The sequence below is a fragment of the Zea mays genome, chromosome 5 (assembly GCF_902167145.1).
Source record: "Zea mays cultivar B73 chromosome 5, Zm-B73-REFERENCE-NAM-5.0, whole genome shotgun sequence".
Classification (NCBI taxonomy): Eukaryota; Viridiplantae; Streptophyta; class Magnoliopsida; order Poales; family Poaceae; genus Zea; species Zea mays.
Window position 1 is genome coordinate 215,477,147 of NC_050100.1, and position 18,697 is coordinate 215,495,843.

At 42.0% G+C, this 18,697-nt stretch overlaps 1 protein-coding gene across 22 annotated transcripts in view; it reads left to right on the plus strand.

Annotated features, from left to right (window-relative positions):
- Positions 1-5,515: 5,515 nt before the first annotated feature.
- Positions 5,516-18,697, plus strand: part of LOC103627759 (uncharacterized) — a 61,672-nt gene continuing 48,490 nt past the window's right edge. For 9 of the 22 annotated variants that reach the window (XM_035959292.1, XM_035959290.1, XM_035959291.1 and 6 more), the window contains exons 1-12: positions 5,522-6,031; positions 6,805-7,213; positions 7,306-7,377; positions 7,704-7,766; positions 8,457-8,642; positions 9,185-9,551; positions 10,262-10,350; positions 11,367-12,116; positions 12,341-12,613; positions 16,566-16,721; positions 17,782-18,074; positions 18,186-18,654. In XM_035959292.1, the coding sequence (XP_035815185.1) occupies positions 5,649-6,031; positions 6,805-7,213; positions 7,306-7,377; positions 7,704-7,766; positions 8,457-8,642; positions 9,185-9,551; positions 10,262-10,350; positions 11,367-12,116; positions 12,341-12,613; positions 16,566-16,721; positions 17,782-18,074; positions 18,186-18,654 (3,510 nt within the window). In that variant the 5' untranslated portion in view covers positions 5,522-5,648. Of the gene's footprint in view, positions 6,032-6,804; positions 7,214-7,305; positions 7,541-7,703; positions 7,767-8,456; positions 8,643-9,184; positions 9,552-10,261; positions 10,351-11,366; positions 12,117-12,340; positions 12,614-16,565; positions 16,722-17,781; positions 18,075-18,185; positions 18,655-18,697 lie in introns of all 22 variants that reach the window. The other 13 variants (XM_035959285.1, XM_035959282.1, XM_035959281.1 and 10 more) reach the window with 4 other exon arrangements.

Here is an 18,697-nt window from a genome sequence, read left to right on the forward strand (position 1 = left end):
TTGATCTGCTCGCCATTGAGGGCAGTTCGGAACTTTTCATTGATAGCTTTTGCACAACTGTTGTAGTGAACTTTCTTAAAACCAGACGATGTCCTTTCGCCACTTGACACCACATTGGTAAGGTAGGACAACATGAAAGAGGACATTGCTGATGTCCAGGTAGCATGCCCATTAGTGAAGCCTTGTCCTTCAGCTTCCCTTTCTTCCCTACAAGTTTCAGGATCATACCAATCAGCAAACAATACTTCCTTACAATAACATAGCAACATTAAAATTAGCAAACAATACTTCCTTACAATGACATAGCAACATTAAAATCAGCAAACAATATGCCCTTACAATAACATAGCATCCTTACAAATAGTTCTTACAAATAAAAGATAGTAGCCAATACATCCTTGCAATAACATAGCATCCTTACAAATGGTTCTTACAAATATTACAAGATACTAGTTTCCGTTGTAGTTCTGATGGTCTGTCCACATCTGGTCTGCAATTCCTTGCCTCAAAGCAACCATAGCAGCATGCTCACTTGCTTGGCCAACTAAAGATGTAGCATGACTGTTACTAGGCCAATTAGAATCTTGTATAATAAACTCATCACTCCCATCTTGTATGACCCAATTATGAATGATACAACAAGCAACAACAATATCAACTTGTGTTGGAAAAGGGAAGAAAGGAGATGCATCATCTAAAATCTTGAATCTTCTCTTCAATGACCCGAATGCACGCTCAACTGTGACGCGAAGAGATGAGTGCCTTAGATTAAACAACTCTTTCTCGTTCTGTACGGGATTATTGCCCCATTCGTTTAAATGGTATCTCACGCCACGGAAAGGAGGCAAGAATCCTGGTTTTGCTCCATATCCCGCATCAACTAGGTAGAATTTACCTAAAATACAATGATAATATAATATATATATATATATTATGGTCATAATTCCATAAACATTGTCATTTACAAGCAAATAAGTGAAACTATTACCTTGTGGAACGCGAAGGCCATCCACACGTTCTAAAGCATCTCGTAATACATTAGCATCATGAGCTGTTCCCTCCCAACCAGCCAACACATAAGTGAAGCGTAGATCAAAATCTACAGCCGCCATTACATTTTGAGTCGCATAGGACTTCCTACCACGAAAGGCATGCTCCATATCTCTAGGAACAGTGGCTCTTACATGTGTACCATCAATAGCTCCAATACAATCCTAGTTTAAGGGCAATACAAGCATGAAACATTAGGGGCCATATGTGCAACATGAATATATACCTAAAAACAAAAGAGTGATAAGTTTCACACCTTAAAATACGGATCCCATCTGTAGTTCCCTGCTATTTTGGTTGGAGTGTCCAATGAAGGTGGCCTAATTAGTTCCCCACGTAGCTCACCAATTGCACGAAGAACTTTATTGAAACATCGACTAACTGTTTCCCCAGATCTACCAAAATTCGTGCCAATCAACCTATTTCTAAGGTTATGCCCAACTGTATTTAGAAACATGGCCACTTGTTGTTCAACACACATATGGATAGTGTCCTGAAGTAAACCACGCTCTCTAAAATGTTTAGTTAGGTGAAAGAAACAAGCCCTTTTCATTCTAATCATGTTTATACATGTGTCATCCCTCCAAATCTTTGTGTTGAGATATTCAATTCTAGTTCTATCCCTTTCATGCATTGGTGCATAGGTAATCCCAGTCCTCCTTGCATTTCGTTTTCTTTTTCTAGAATGAATAATCATAGCCATCATTGACAGTAATATATGTGCAGCAGCAACACAAACTATAATCTTGGTCTTCTTATCCATCTACATGTAAGCATCAAATCCAAAAAAACATATGGCATGTCATGATGAATCTAGAATCATATCAATATTTGGGGAAATAATCTCAAGCAAACAACAATCATGTAGAATTGATATATAGGTGTACAATCAAGTGTTCATGCAAACTGTCCATAATAACAAAATATAAGTGTTAACTGCATGTATGCATCGGACTTGTGGCTGGCACGCAAGACGCACACAACCCACTGATGGCTAAGAAGAGACCGAAACATGGTACTTAGAGAAAAGGTGATTTTTTGGGACATAGACATGGTTTAAAAAAACTCGACCAGGAGGGAAAGACCGCCCTCCCGGTATAATGCCTGTGGCCAGCACTCAAGGCGCACACAACCCATCGGAGGGTTGCGTGCAGGACATAACCCGGCCGAGAAAATCCTCGTAGCTTGGCCCCCATCACTAGCAGGTCGTCACCGCTCACTCTGCAACGGCCCAACCGGAGGGTGGCGCGCAGGACATAACCCGGGAGTAGGCGGGGCACCGCGAGGGAATATTTTTAACCAAGCCAGAAATTCGCCCCTGAGGGGGATCAAACCTAGGAGGCTTGGACCTGGAGGTGCTACTCGGAAACATTTAACCACTTGGCTAAAAACCCTTTCGCACATGGACATGGTTTAAAAACACCACAACTTTGACCATTGATTTCTGTTGGAAACTCAATGTTTACATACGTCCAACTAAAATCATGACATCTTAATACATATGAAGGTGTCACAAGTTAAACTTGAACTGGTATATTACATGCTCTTGAAAGAGTCACTTCTGCGATTGGAGTGTTAAATAGAAGACAAGAATTAGTTGTCAAGAACATTTTTGGCTGTACCTGATAAAAATAATGGTTGCCTAGGTAACATTTGTCAAAGTTGACAAATATCTGTGAATGGCGATTGTAGACATAAGGTATACATGCTCATACATGTATGCTCCATATTTTAGTTTTTTATATGTTGACCTCAGTAGATACAAACATATTTGCTGTTTGATGTTTTTGAAATTATTTAGCTCGTCTTCAAAATGTTGTCTCCAATCTTATTAAAAATTCTAGTGATACATTTAAAATGTGTACTATGGCTCATTTGTCTTGATCAGGCAATCCTCTATGTGTTGTGGCTGGAATTGTGGCCTATGGGTATCCATCCCTTCCTCTAAAAAGCGTCGGCTCTTTTAGCGGTGAAGCTAAAACGTTTCAAATGAGCCAAACCGGGCTCTGATACCACTTGTAGGAAACGGGTGACGCCTAAGAGGGGGGGTGAATTAGGACTTCTAAAACTTTTACTAAACTAGGCCACAATTAAATCCCTAGAGCAAAACCTATGCAAGTAATCAAACTAGAGTGTGCAAACTAGGTTTTGTTTAAGTGTTGCTATCTCTACCGCAAAGGCTAAGTTTCAATCTACACTAAATAAGTATGACTACAAGATTGAAACTTAAATGCTCAATATAAATGCGGAATGTAAAGAGCTAAGTAGAGAAGCAAACTCTCGTGGATGACGCCGATATTTTTACCGAGGTATCCGGAACCACGCAAGGTCCCGACTAATCCTCGTTGGTGCCCCTACGCAAAGGGAAGCCCACGCGAGGGCCAAGCACCACGGTCGAGTAACTCCGTAGAGAGCCGCAGGCCTTCTCCACGCGCAAGTGGTGCTCCGCTTCCGGCTCCTCTCGGACGCTCCCCGTCGTCTCCACTATCGAGCTTCCGGCCGAAAACGCCGCGGGCCTCGTTCCCTCCGGTACACGGTGGCGGTCGTGACACAAACGCGGTTGTCACGGTCTCGCAAGACTCTCGCCCCACTCGGTACAATTACAACGGCTCGCGCAAGAGCCGAGGGGTTGTGTGGTTTTACAAAACTCACTCAACTAACTAGGGTTCACCTAGAGCAAGCACTAAAGCGGTCTAACTAACCTAAGCACTTCGCAAAGCACCTACACTAATTACCGAGTGATTCTATTAAGCACTTGGGTGTTTGAGCTCTTGGAAATATGCACTATATGTCTTGGTATGTTGCTTGGGCTCCCACACTTGAGAATGACCGGTTGGGGTGGTATTTATAGCCTCCACACCCCAAACTAGCCGTTGGACACAAAGCAGCAGCTTTCTGTCGTCGGGTGCACCAGACAGTCCGGTGCACCACCGGACATCCACTGTGCAGTGTCCGGTGCACGCCACGTCAGCCGACCGTTGGCGCCTGTAGCAGTCGACCGTTGGATCCGACCGTTGCTGTCTGTCCGGTGCTGACCCACCGGACAGACCGGTGCTACAGCCAGAGAGCGCCTGTCTGTGGCCTCTCTGCGTAGACTGTCCGGTGCCACACCGGACAGTCCGGTGCACACCGGACAACACTGTCCGGTGCGCCACCAGGCGCTGGCTGACAGCCCGCATCTTGGATTCCTTTGCTGATTTCTTCGGGCTTCTTTTGTACTTGAGTATTGGACTCCTATGCATCTTTTTATGTCTTCTTTTGAGGTGTTGCATCCTCATTGTCTTGGTCCAATTCTCTTCGTATCCTGTGAACTATAATTATAAACACTAGCAAACATATTAGTCCACATATTGTGTTAATCATCAAACACCAAAACTCAATTAGCCAAAAGGCCTGGGGTCCATTTTCCTTACAGTTTAGCTTAGTAGCGGTCGGCTGTTCAATTTGAGAAAGGCCCATCTCCTGATTGTCTCAAATCAAGCAATGGAAGTTATTGTATTTGCATTCAGTCTGTAAATTTAAGCAAGTTTCTGTAAATAAATATCTTGAACCTAATCTAAGCGTTCAGGAAAATCAATTGGTACTTCAACAAAAGATCATGCACCTTGCGAACAGCGAAACATGTGTTATTGTTTACAACGAAAAAGGTGTAATAAGGGCCCAAATGATGAGCACTCCTACAACTGAACCATATCCTTCATGATTCCTTTGGCCTATATCTGTCTCCTTTTATTGCTACTATATTGTAGGCTAAAAAAGAAACCTATGAAGGTGTTGAGAAGAATGAGTTAAATAAAGTGGAATCATACCATATTTTGCTCTTTTTGTTGTTGCCTGTTAACACATCTGAAATTCTGAACTAACATGGAACATTGAGGTCGATAAAATATATGATGTTTATTTTTATATAATCTTTGTGTACTAACATTTTGTCGTAAAAAATAGATTAATGTACAAGATGTCGACATATTTGCTTATGATTAAACATTCTATATTTACTCTTTAGAAATAATTTGTACGATATTAATAATGTTTGTTCGACATCAGTGTAATATATTTGGGTTGACGTATTTATAATAATATTGCGTATTTATATCATGATCACTGTACTCACGTCGCCCGTCGCTAGGGTCCTTAGTCGTTGAAGGCTCGTCAATTTGCGTTCCGTGGCATCGCACGGGCACATAGCTAGTATTGTATATATATATATATATATATAAACTGGTTTATTAAAAATAAAAAAATAACCGTGCCGAGCTGGACTAACACGTGCCGAGACGACGACTTAAGCACGACTCACGTCATTATTAAATAAGCCGGGCCTCGTGCTGGTCCATTGGACATGGTCTATTTAATCATCTATTGTTAGAATGAACTATATGCTAGTATAGATATATAAAATTCGAGATATAAAATTAAAATTTCATTTATTTTAAAATATAAAAGGGAAAACAAGATACCTCTCGAGCCCACCTTCCTCTTTGTCTCAAAAGGAAAAAGAAGACCGCATCCCCCGGAACTCAGGATCCCCGTGGGCTCTCCGTGCCTGATGCCGCCATTGGCAAAACCCTGAAAGCCCTAAACCTTCCGAGACAACCATGGACGAGCTCGTGTCGGTGGCGCTGGAGGAGGTGTGCGCGCGCCTCGCGCCGGGGATCCCCGTCGTGGACCTATGGCCAGCGCTCCGTGGCACGCTCGATGCGACGGGGCTCCCGCTAGGCCCAGCAGTCAAGCGCGCCCTGTGGGCTCGCATCCTTGCGCTCCGCGTCGTCAACCTGGTGGAGGGGGATGGGGACGGGGTGCCCATCTCTGCCGGAGACCCGGCGGAGAAGGACTTCGAGGAGGCCGAACGGCGGGGCATGCGGCTCGTGGCAAGCGCGGGGATCAGGGACAACTTCCTGGGGTTATACGAGCGCAGATTCGCGAAGTCGGAGTTGAGTGCCGTCCAGAAGGCGACGTTGGAGTGTGTTGCGGCAAGCAGGTGCAAATCCGCAACAATGGTTTTTGAGCAAATATATAATTGGTACACCGTCTGTTTTAATTTCATTAATCAGTCTGGGGGTTGGGTATTTGTGACTTGATAGGAATTGGAAAATGTTCAATATGTAAATCACTTAATTTACGTGCCTATAGATGTTTTTCCTCCAACGCGCAGGAGCATCATATATATTAAGAAGAAAAGAGTAGTACAAAGTCCAAAGCGTGCCTTGAACCCTAAACCCTAAACGTGCCTATATATTTTGTTACCTTGCAAAAGAGAATTTATGTTATAATGTACAGATTTAAAGCCACAGAGAAGCAATTTGTTCCCTTTTATATAGCTGTACACAGTACATAGCAGTTCCCTTAAAAATTTAAGTATTGATTATGAGTATTTCTTTATGCCCATATGCTTATTTTTCAAATGGTGCATGCCCGACTTATGTGTCAAACGGAAGATGAGCTTCTTTATAGGGATCATACCCTAAAGTTTGTATCTTTGGTTTAACTGTCCAAATGCATGGACATATGGTGACTTGGAAATTCTTGTTGTTAGCACAGCCCATATATTTATGAACACTGTCAGCTGTTTCATTTATCCACAAATTACTAGTATTATTGACATTGTCCAACAGAATGGTTATTAGTCTTTGTTGCACTTTTGTATTGTTTCCAATTTTTAACCTGTTCACGTAATGTGGTATGTTCATGTACAGATTCTTTATCTTAATTTTAACTATGATTGTGGTTTCTTACATCATGTTTTCGTTATAGGACTTCAGGGGTACCACAGAGTGAACTTTGCAAAAAATTTAGAATGAAAGGAAACAATTTCCATTTTATTGCAAAGAGTCTTGAATCACAACGACTAATAGTTAGACAATCAACTATTATAAAGATGAAAGATCACGGAGCTGAGAGGGAAGATGCCTCGCAGAATAAACATATTATCAATACCAATTCACTATATCTCTCCCGATATGCCAAGGACTTGAATATGACTTCACAGCAAAGAATTGAGATTACAAAGCCTGAACTACTTGGGAGCAATGAAGAGGCCAATGTAGATGCTTTCCGAGTAGATGGAGCTTTTGATGTTAACTCCAAGAATGATATATCTATTCATGATTATCTTCCAGCAATGAAAGCCATATGTGATAAACTTGAAGAAGCAAGTGGAAAGGTCGACTGCTCTCACATTTTCCCTATTAAAGCTATGCTGGTATTTGCACCAAAATTTTCCAATTTGCTAATTTGCTTGATTATTTCCCCTAGGCTCTTGTTGTGTCAGATATAAAAGTTGATCTCGACTACAGGATGGCATATGGGCACAGAGCATGGAGAAATGTAAGCCTGCTTGAAATCAGCTACGGTGTGTTTGGTTTGAGGAACCAACTTTTTCTATGTGTTCCTCCATCATGAGACATTGGGATCTTTTCGATGCTTCTAGGGGATGTCATCATTCCTCATTTTTGTACTCAACATTTGCTTGTGATGAATGATTGATCAGGTGGTGATACGTGAATTGATTCCATTCCTCATACTGAGCAAAGTAGATTAGGTTTGGATAGTTCATTCAACATTCTGCTCCTCAAACCAAACACCCCAACTTTACACTATCTCTGTCGGTCCTTCATTTTCATGGGTTGTTACTTAAATGGCCTATTCTTCAGGTATTGCATAGATTAATAGATGCACGACTTGTGGAGATATTTGATGCCGAAGATGATGATAAGGTGATGCTAATCTCTTGCTATTTAATGCCACTTTCTAATACTTTTTTGGAGTTCATTCTCTCAGTTCCTAACACTTCCCGTCAGGATTGAAATGCTAGTTCAAATATGTAATTAAAAGACTGTTAGACTTTTATAAGTGTAGTTTGTCATAGAATTTCCAGTAACTTGAGTCACAGTTTATTAACATGATTCCGTACCCCAGTTTAGATGCTACTCCAAACATGCATATGTTTTTGGACTGAAGAGGTAATGGCATGCAATTCCACAGGCGATGAGAGCGCAGAGGGCGACGCACGATGGGGGTGCGCCTACGCTGTTCTAGGCGGCACGACGGGAGGTGGAGGAGGGGGTGGTGGTGGGGCTGGCCAGGGGAGAGGCGGGCCGACAAATGGGAAGGGAGGGAGGAGAGAGAAAAAGACCTAGCTCTGTTACCATTTGGAATGAGTGAAAACCCTAACCCTAATCCAGGGTTGGGTGTATATTATATAGAGTAGTTAGGTGGGCCAAGCCCATTACACTGGGGGTAAACAAATTAATACTTTGTTCTGGGTCCGCCCCTGAGTGTAGATAATCTGGCTAGGCTTACACCACATAGAAGATTCACTCTGCACTGCACCATGCCTGCTTTAATACTTTTCTGTTTCACACACATTCTTAAGCAACAAGCTATAATGTTATTCCATGTTTCAGGTTGTCCGTTGTTTGCGTCTACTGAAAAATTTTGATCCAAATGAGTTTCAGCCAAAAAGTATAGCTTCAAATTTTAAATTTGTTAAAAAAGGTCAGGCAACTGATCAAATTTTGGAACTTCCATTAGAGAACTGTATATATGATATGATCAGTAGCCAAGGGACAAAAGGTATTACACTTGTTGAGGTACTTCTCTGAACCTTGAATTGGCGCAACTTTGTGGTATTATGTGTTTTAAATTATATGCTAGACTGGTTCTTACTTTATCCTATTATTGCAGTGCTGTTGTGCTTCCTTTTGAGTTATACATGTTACGTTACCTAATTTCTTCTTCAATACTTGATTATGGTTGCCTAAACCTGAAGATATTTGTTTCGCTTGGCTGTGGACTAGTTTCAGCAATAGGTTATTTTATTTAGGGACATGTTAACATGAATAATTTCTCATGCAAAGGTAGAGCAGCTTCCGGGTACAGTAATGGCATTTTTACTTGACCGGTTGACCCAATAAGCCAATATGCTTCCTAGTGGAAAACAGACCCATGAGCAAAAGCTCCTTGCCTTGAACGTTGAACCCCAGAATTCATTGATGATCAATATATGGAGAAGCTTGAATACATATCATTATGTGATAGAGATTTTGTTTGCTTATGTCATCTGATTGGGATGATAATTTGTTTTTGTTTATCTTAAAATTAGTAACTAATGTCTAATACAACTTCTGATTAGATTGGCAAACATCTTGGACTCAACAATTCAAAAAAACTTCATAAACGAGTATCATCCATGCTAAAAAAATTCAACCTAACATGGGAAGCAGAAGTTCCAGACAAGACATCGCAGTACCGAATTTGGACTTCAAAAAACTTCTCACTCTACAAAGCTGGTACTGCTCTGCAAAATTTTGAGGCACTCTCAGAAGACTGTGATGATTGTTCGGATTTGTGGTCCCTAGTTTCATCTAAAGATTTGGAATCACCTAGTTCACAGGGCAAATTACTCTTGCTTGAAGAAGAGAACCATGACAAACCAATTGGACATCATATCCAGAACAACCGTGATGCATCTGCTGCAGTTTCCCAGTTAGTTGAAGAAGGTACAATTACTTAGATTTGCACAATTTTTTTCTCTTCATTTGGTTAAGGTTCTGTGGTTAATATATCTGGGGATTGCCATGCTGCAGTAAGAGCTCGCAGTTTCTGTACTGTCTATAAACTGTGCCATGTTTGACTTTAAGATCACTAGTAGATCCATAGAGCTTTATGCTTTTTCGAAGCATATATCTATTAATGCATCTATACTTCTATAGCTGGACAATATAATCTGTTTCAAATCCTGCATATATTTTCCTCACAGAGTCATATTTTATTTAAATCACGAAGGGTGTGCTCTTTGGTTGTCTCTCCCAAAGTTCATAAGATTTTCAGCTAAGGGTGGTTATCAGTTCAAAAAATTTTCAAGTAATACCATGCCCTGACTTTGCGGGCTACTTCTATAGTTCCTGCGTATAGTTAGGGGTGGTAATGGGCTTTACATTTTACACTATAAAATTTGAGGATCGGATCATATTAGAATTAGAATCAGACTCTATTTTCTATTCATTTTTGAACTAAACTTAATTAAGGGCTCAAATGAATCGTGAAGAAACATTTGAATCGTGATGCATTACCACCCCTTTGTATAGTTAAGTTTCTTCATATGGGATTAGTTAATCTTTTTCTTGGCAAACTGGCAAGCTATATATGTTTAGGTTGCAACCAAATTGCTATTAAACTCAATGTAAGTGATCACATGCTTTTTTCCTAGATAAACTTGCTTCGAATCAGAGGAGGCGTCGGTGCCGTCCATTATCTTCTGATGATCAACGCCATAGAAGGATTCTACACATGTTAAAGGTTGCTTCCCAAGTACTTGTCAATCGAGATTCCTTGCATAAATGATCTATCAAATGCAAATGTGTATCTAATTTAATATTTGTGACAGTTCAATATTGAATGTCATGGCATGGAATTTACTGTACATTTGATGCAGTACCTGTTCCATATTTCAGTTGCATTGTGTATGCATCCTGTCATGTGCTGGTCTTATTTATCTTATTATTATTTATTGTTTTTCCTGTACTCGATTATTTCTTGTGTTCGTAATTTGAAATTGCAGAAACGGGTCAGATTTTTTCTAGGTGTTGGCTTTAGGCCAGTATGTTTTTAATGGGGTGGGGTATCCCTGGTTTTTGCATATAGCCATATAGTATGGTGATATGGTACTGATAGTTACTCTAGCATTTCATATTTTTCTTCCAGATAAAACTGTTTCAATTGTACTCCATTATTTTGTATTTTTTCCATATTAAACTATTTTGATCGTTTATATTTCTTCAAAGGGTTGGGCTCTGTATATTTGTGGTCACCATGACCCATGAAACAAGCCTATACTTTGTGGGCTTTGATAAATGTTCACATGCATTCTTGTCCTTGTCACCCTAGGTAATACTATCCCCGTTTTCAAATATATGTTGGTAGTAAAAAAATCTGTGCAGTTAAATCCTCTGATTGTGACAAACTAACGAAGTAAATTGTATGAGTTGGTAGTTTGGATAACTGCCACTGTATTCATTAATTTTTTTTAGCAATATAACAGATTTAAGATTTTACAATTCTTTTATCATTTTCATGTACAATAATTTTCGAAGTGGCATACTGCCATACTGGAGACCACTTGATATATTTTTGAATGGAGCAAGTATTACTACTTAGACAATTCTTTTTAAATCCTAGTCAGAGTTAGTAACAGCAACTTTCAGCTTCCAACATTTCCTTTTTTTGTGTGTTCATGTTCATGCTATCCCTTTGTGTGCCACATGTCTACTTGTATTTGATCATTCTGGTTGTCTTTTCTCTTTTGGGCCCTGCAGAAGAAGAAATTTGTACTGAAGGTGGAGTTACATAAATGGTTAGAACGGCTTGAAAAGAAGGACGGGAAAATAATGGATAGGAAGACATTGACTCGCACGTTGAATAAGCTTCAGCAAGAGGGAAGCTGTAAATGTATCAAAGTCAGTGCTCCATTGGTGACAAATTATGCTCGCAGTCGTCTCTTTGATGTAATACTGCATTCTTCTGTTGGAGACGTGTCACCAGAACTTGTGGAGCAATTTAGGACCAGACAAAGGAACTTTGACACCGAATCTCGCGCAGGTGCAGCAGCTAAAGTGAAGCAAAATCAACATATGACTGCCATACCTGGTCTGAGGATTTCACGCAGAGTTAAAGTTTACAAACCATTACTATTAGAAGCTATGTATGCAAATGGATTCATAGGCGCAAAGATGATTCGAGCAAAGTTATTTCATAAATTTCTGTGGGCTTATGTCAATTCTTTGCCAAATTGGTGCAATGCATTTGGTTGTACCAAAGCAGGGCAGTATGATAAGAGCCTTAATCAATCATGCCTGTTATTTTCTATGGAAGCAGCTATGAAAGAAATGCCCCTTGAACTCTTTCTACAAATTGTTGGGTCAGCAAAGAAGATTGATAACATGATAACGTTGTGTAGGCTTGGAAAAACACTTTCAGAAATACCTACAGAGGAATACAATCAGATCTTGGATACTCATGCCAATGGCCGACTCTCACGTTTAGTAAATATTTTGGACAAGCTCAAGGTAATAAACTTTATTCTTTTCTAATATTTGTAGTTAGCCTTGTGAAAAGCTACAACTTAGGCGTGCTCCTGAAAACTATTACCGAACATTAATCTTAAAGGTTATTCAGTAATTGCTATACTTGGCACATATGTTTGATACTTGCTATATTGTTCAATAATTAATCCTTAATTGCGTAGGCGACTAGGTTGTGACAAACTTACCACTTTATCTATGTTTCACAGCTGGTTCAGCTTGCAAAAGAATTCTTAGAAGATGCTGGTGTATCGTCAAATGCCATGTATACACATTCGATGGAGCTCAGGCCTTACATCGAAGAACCCATGCCAAGAATTCTTCCATCTTCCCAACTGAACAATCATCGGAAAATTCGGCATGATTTTGTACTTTCAAAGAAAGAGTTTGTTGATTCTTATTGGGAAACACTAGAGTGCTGTTATTTAACAGCTGGTTTGGCTGACCCGTTAAGTGCCTTCCCTGGCAGTTCTGTCCCGGAGGTTTGTCTCATCTGCTGTACATCATTGATGCATAGGATTATCGCATACGTTGAATAAATGTACTTAGCGCCTGTTTGTTTGCTCCCCAACTTACATAAGGTAGCTTCTGGGCATGGGCAGTACGGTGAGAAACACCACCCTTGATGCCGAAATAAGTTTCCCATATTTGTGTTTACCATACTGCCCTTGGGCCATAAGCTATCTTATATAAGTATGGATGAAAACAAACAGACCCTTCGAATTTGAATTATCAAATTCCTCAACTTTGAATGCTAATATAGCTGTGTTAACTATTTATATTGACAACTGTGAAAATAGTGACTTGGATTTGACATGAGAAAATTTCATAATATATACTCCCTTAGTTCCAAATTATAAGACATTTTGGCTTTTCTAGATGTAGAACTTTTGCTACGCACTTAGATATACACTATGTCTAGGTTCATAGCTAAAGCAATGTATCTAGTAAAACACACACACGCTATTTTGGCACCACTCCTTAACACACATCTTGTGCGCACACCTAGCCAACCAACCTTCCTCCCACTCCCAAAAAATGACGCGTCCATGCATGACTTGATGTTCCGTTTTAAAAAACATCTACTGAACCGAGTGTCAAAATTGAAAACCGATTTCACCATTGTATTCATCGCGACGAAAGCTTCAAAACTAGATCCTACTTGACATATTTATCTCATAGTTTATCTAGGTCAGTCATTCCATCTTTTAGTCTCAGTCATTCATGAGAATTACTGAGTTAACAGTCGTTTAGCGAATCAACCATTCTATAGAAAACATGCATTACGGGAATGGAAGTGAACAAACTTATTCATTCTATGAATACTCAGCATTCCATCTTTTTAGCCTCAGTCCTTCATGAGAATAATTGAGATACCAATCATTTAGTGAGTTAGTCATTCTTTTTTTTCTCGAACGTGCAAGAGACATGCGCATCATTTCATTAAGAAGGGAGGAAAAAAGGATCCAAAATGGATCAGTACAAGAAGACCCCCGTTACGGTGGTCGAAAACAAAGAAGACCCCCATTACGCTTGCTCTTCAGTGTGCACTGGAGCCGAGTCATCCCCGTAGGGGTTCTCAAGGCCCGCACGGTGTTCAGCAGTGTGATCGGCTGATCGCTGCATTGGTCTTCAATGTGCACCGGAGTCGAGGCATCTCCGAAGGGAGTCTCAAGGCCCGCACGGTGTTCTTCCGTGTGATCGCAGCAAGTACCATCCGCGAAATTCTGCTTAGTGTGTTTAGGCTCTGCATGTTTAGAGATGGCAGCATGTTGAATTTGCTCTTCAAAGCGCACCGGAGCCGAGGCGTCCCCGGAGGGAGTGTCTAGGCCCGCACGGTGTTCTTCGATGAGATCGCAGCAAGGGCCAACCACAGAATTGTCCAGCACAGAAGAGTTAGGATTCGTCTGTTTGTAATCCAAGCATCTTGGTCCCAGCCTTTCTTTGGCTGGACGTTGTTGCTATCCCTGCTCACCAAGACTGAAAGTGTTGATGTCTTCACGTGGTCCGCTTCGTGGTGAGTGTGACCGAGGCCGTCGGTGTGACCTAGGGCCATCATCATGATCACGAGGCGATGACAGTGAGGCTGAGACCAAAGGAGCAGTAGCAGCTGAAGAAGGGATAGACCGTCTAATCTTCACTGAATAACCCAAAGAAATAACTCCTTGCGAATCTCCAGTAGGCGCCTGCAGAGGTTCAGTGATCCAGAGCTCTCGTGACTCCGGAATCATGGATGTATCAATGCACCAGGCAGAGCATCTGAAGGAAACAAGGTCACTCAGGCCAGAGGTATCCAGATGCACCTTAAATAGCTAAGCAAATGGGTTTATCAAATGTTCCACCGTGGCCGTCTCCCACATGTGCACTAGGATGCCATCTAATTCTAGGTCAACCAGCTGAGGAAGAGTTCTGCCAGAAGAGTTGAAAAATCTAGACCATCGCTTGCAGACCACTGTGAAAGTCGCAGCCCGCTGAATGGACCACCTCGTGTCAAGCCTTTGAGCCAAATCTTCAGACGGGAGAACCAGCAGGAAACTATTTGGGGATAAAACGATGGAGAACAAGGGAGTCTTCAGCGATTTCCAATCTTGGTGAGAGCAGGGATGCCACTTCGAATTCAAATATTGAGTCACGGTTGCTGATCACCGTGACAACCACTGCCAAGCGAAGATCTTCCTTGGCAACAGTCATGGCGTGGTTCCAACCCAGTAAGCATGGGGGTACAAGCCTTAGAGAAGGCAAACGGGGCTGCACATAAATCCTGCTCCCATCATCTCTGGGAGGGGTGGGGTGGGGGGTTTCGCCTCTTGCGAGAGTGACGACGGCGAGAGCGGCCCCTGATAGTGACGACATCCGCGCCCACTGCATGGTCAGTAGCCATCCCTTGAATCATATACTGGTTGCCTGTGACTGTAGCCACCGAAGTCTTCCTCCACCACACCTTTCGAGGCGCTGCAGGATGAACAAAGCGCCTCGCCTGGCACAGACCACCAGACAACGGAGGGGAAAGTCTGCTCTAGACAGACTGCAAGGTCCCAGGAGGTTGCTGATTCTGAAGACGGGACCAAACAGAAGCTTTGCCTGGAACGACACCACCAAGACGGGATCACACCGTCTGCTTGGGAACAGATGTGGAAATTTGAGCACGAACTGGAGCCACAGGGCAGAGGGACGCCCTATGCCCAAGCCCACAGCACTTGAAACACCTTGTCTTTGAACGGCAGTCTCGGACCAGGTGACTTGGGGAGAGGCAGTTGAAGCACCTGCCGGAAAGATTGGCAGGTGCAGGTCGCTGGAACCTGCTAGCCTTCAGACGCGGCCGCTTGGAACGCCGGGACTCCACTGTCTGCCAACCATCAGCGGCGCACTTCGTAGGTCCCCCACGACCGACGGCTGGAGAACCACGTCCTGAAGCTCCCTGCATAGAGACACCCGAGGCCCAGACTTGGGAGTCCGACCAGCCGGAGAAGGCCGGGAAAGCAGCACCACGTCGCGGAAGGAGGGGCCAGAGGAGACACTCCCAGCGGAGCTGCAGGAGCCGCCACCAGCGGGACTATCCGCGCGCCAGCGATCAGGCTTGGACCGCCCGTCAAGCTTGAGCAGAGCCGCGCACAGAGGAGGAGGATGGGAGGAAGCGGACGCCTGCAGGGGGGCTAAATGGGTGGAGGGAGGGGCGGCGGCGATCCCCTGGAAGGTGGCCGCCGGCCCTAGAGTGGGCGTCGGTGTGGGGCATTGGGGAGTGCAAGCGTCGGCCCCGGAAGGGACGCGCGGGAAGGGAGGGAAGGGACGTACCTGGGACATCGGACTCCGCTGAGTTAGTCATTCTAAAAAACAGGCATTACAAACAGCCAGCTCTTCGCTAGCTGCCGAAGTGCTGTTGCTAGAAGTCTCACTACTGCTAGAGCTATTTGAAACACTAATGGTGTGTTTGGTTTAATGCATGGAGTGATCCATCGTCTCACTCCTCACTTTGCTGTTTGGTTTGTGGAATGGATGGGTTGATCCATCACCAACTAATCCCCTACAAGCGTGAGGAATGGAGTCATCCAAATTTAATTCCACCAAAATCATTGGATGAACTCATAATGCACTACCTCATCTAGAACAGGGTTTTTCCTCAAACCAAACAACCCTTAATTTCCTGAATCTAAACACCAGTATCGACTCTATTGCTTGTTTGTACCTTTTGGCTTATATTGGCAGATCTACAGCCGCAAGCACTTCATTGTTTGTTACTTGTCAGAATCATTACACTATCTATTACTGAATCCTTGTTACTTGTCAGAGTTTTCCCACTATTTATTACTGAAACCCATTATACCCACTGGAAACTGTATTAGCTGGAAGTGGCTATCTGTCTAGCTCTCTTAGACCAGAGCATTTATTTACATTGTTTTGATACTATATGAATATATGATGTTCTGTTTCATATAGGTTTCTCATCGTCGTTCATGGTGTTCACTTAGAGTCATGACTACTGAACAACGACTGGAGTTGCAACAGCGTATTATGGATGTTGGTGAGAAGGGGAAAATTCCTTTTAAAGACTGTGTTAGAATAGCAAGAGAACTGAATCTTTCTGTAGAGCAGGTATGCGTTTAGATTTTCCTTCGTTATCATTTATTGATCTGAAGCACTATATTAATTTAATCTCATTTTGCATTTCTGTATTTCTTTAGCTTGTGTTTTTAACTCTATGCTACCACAGGTTTGAACATAAGTAGCATGAAGTGCACTGTTTTAACATGCAAAATGGTTCATTTGTCACCATCTTTGAGTTTTTTGCGTTTAAGCACGTGAGACAGAATGTGCTACTTTGCATTATTTGCTTGACCGTGTCGTTATCCTGTGATCTCCCCCTTCTAGTTCTAGATGCTTCCCTACTCTCTGTCATGGGGTTTTGATGGATAAGGGAACCTTATCTTAACATATTTACACAACACATGCTGCAAAAGGTTGAGAGGGAGAGAGACGGTATGCTTAGCGAAATAGTTGTTGCTACACTCTACAGCGTAGGGGCAGATGGGGCAAATAAGGAATATAAGGGCAAGGGGATACATGGTGAGTCCTCTGGTTTACCCTGATTGAGTGAACAATATGCAACAAAAGCGATATGTGCTTGGTTTAATTAGTGGATAAAAACTCGGTGCTATAGATAATATGAATAATAGATACCTGGGAAGAACAAATAAATAAAGGCAATTGCAATATCGATTGGAATGTAACATCACTGGCACAAATCGGACACATGTACAAAAATATCCTGTAACAATGTGCGAGCTGCTTCAAAGCTACCTTGCATAGCACTCACTCAGGCAAGAGTTCAGGGGCAAAGCTAGGTAGACAACACTGGGTGCAAATGCACCCATATAAATTTGCAAAACTAGTGATTTAGACTAGATTTTTACCATATATGCACCAACTACAAATTGTTATTATGCACCCTTAAAGGATGTGCACCCTCCGATTCACTCTAGCTTTGCCACTGCTAGAGTTAGGTCCAGTGGTGCACATTGTGAGACAGGATATTTCTTACTATTGTTTGTTTGTTTCATTTATTTATCTTTTCGTGCTGATTGGCATTTCTCATTGTCTATTCTGTATACAGTTCTTCATTAGTGTGCTGATCAGCTGGATTGGTTCCATATAGGTACTTCGCCTTTCATATGAAAGGCAATCTCGGCTCCATGAACAGCCCAGCTTTACTTCTAAACAAAAGCAGCAAAGAGTTGGTTCTGGATTGACTCCTGTGAGAAGAAAGAGACGTGCCGATGGGACCAGCCTGAAGCTTCTGAAACGTACAGTACAAGCAAGTGGATCTGCTGAACAAATATTGGAGCAACCTATTGTTGATGAAGAAGTACCAATGATCAGTCGGTATGCTATCTTAAGAAAGAGCTGCATGAGAAGTAAAAGATTCTTTTGGACATGTGAATCTGATAGGTATTATTATTTTTGTCTGCCCATGCTTGGTCTGAAAATTGATTTCTAAACCTCAATACTTTAGTTGACGATCATGCACGATGGTCCTGACCATTTTATTATTATTTGTAGAAAACTGCTGATGGCATACATTAGAGTGCGTGCAGTACTTGGGGCAAGATATTATCGTGTACCTTGGAAGTCTCTCTCTGATCTTCCAGCTCCACCACATACATGTCTTAGAAGGATGGCACTACTATTGAAAACAAACGGAAAGATAAGAGGAGCTGTCATGTGTTTATGTAACCTTCTTGGGGAACGGTATGTTAGATATCTTGAAAAGGAAAGGAGTTTGAAAAGGAGAAGATTGTTTCCCCAGATTTCAAACAGAAGTCAAGAAAACAGTTTGGATTCAGATTGTGAGCAATTCAATTGGGATGACTTTGAAGTTCCAGAGATAAAGAGTGCACTTAATGAAGTCCTTGAATTAATTCAAACAGAAAAAATAGATCAGGCCAAGAGAATTGGGCCTGTTAATCAAAAAAACATTAACAATGATAATGATGTCACAAAGGACACAATATGTTCTCAGGAACTGCCAGTAAGTAATTTCTACATTTAACATCAACAGCCGATACACAGAC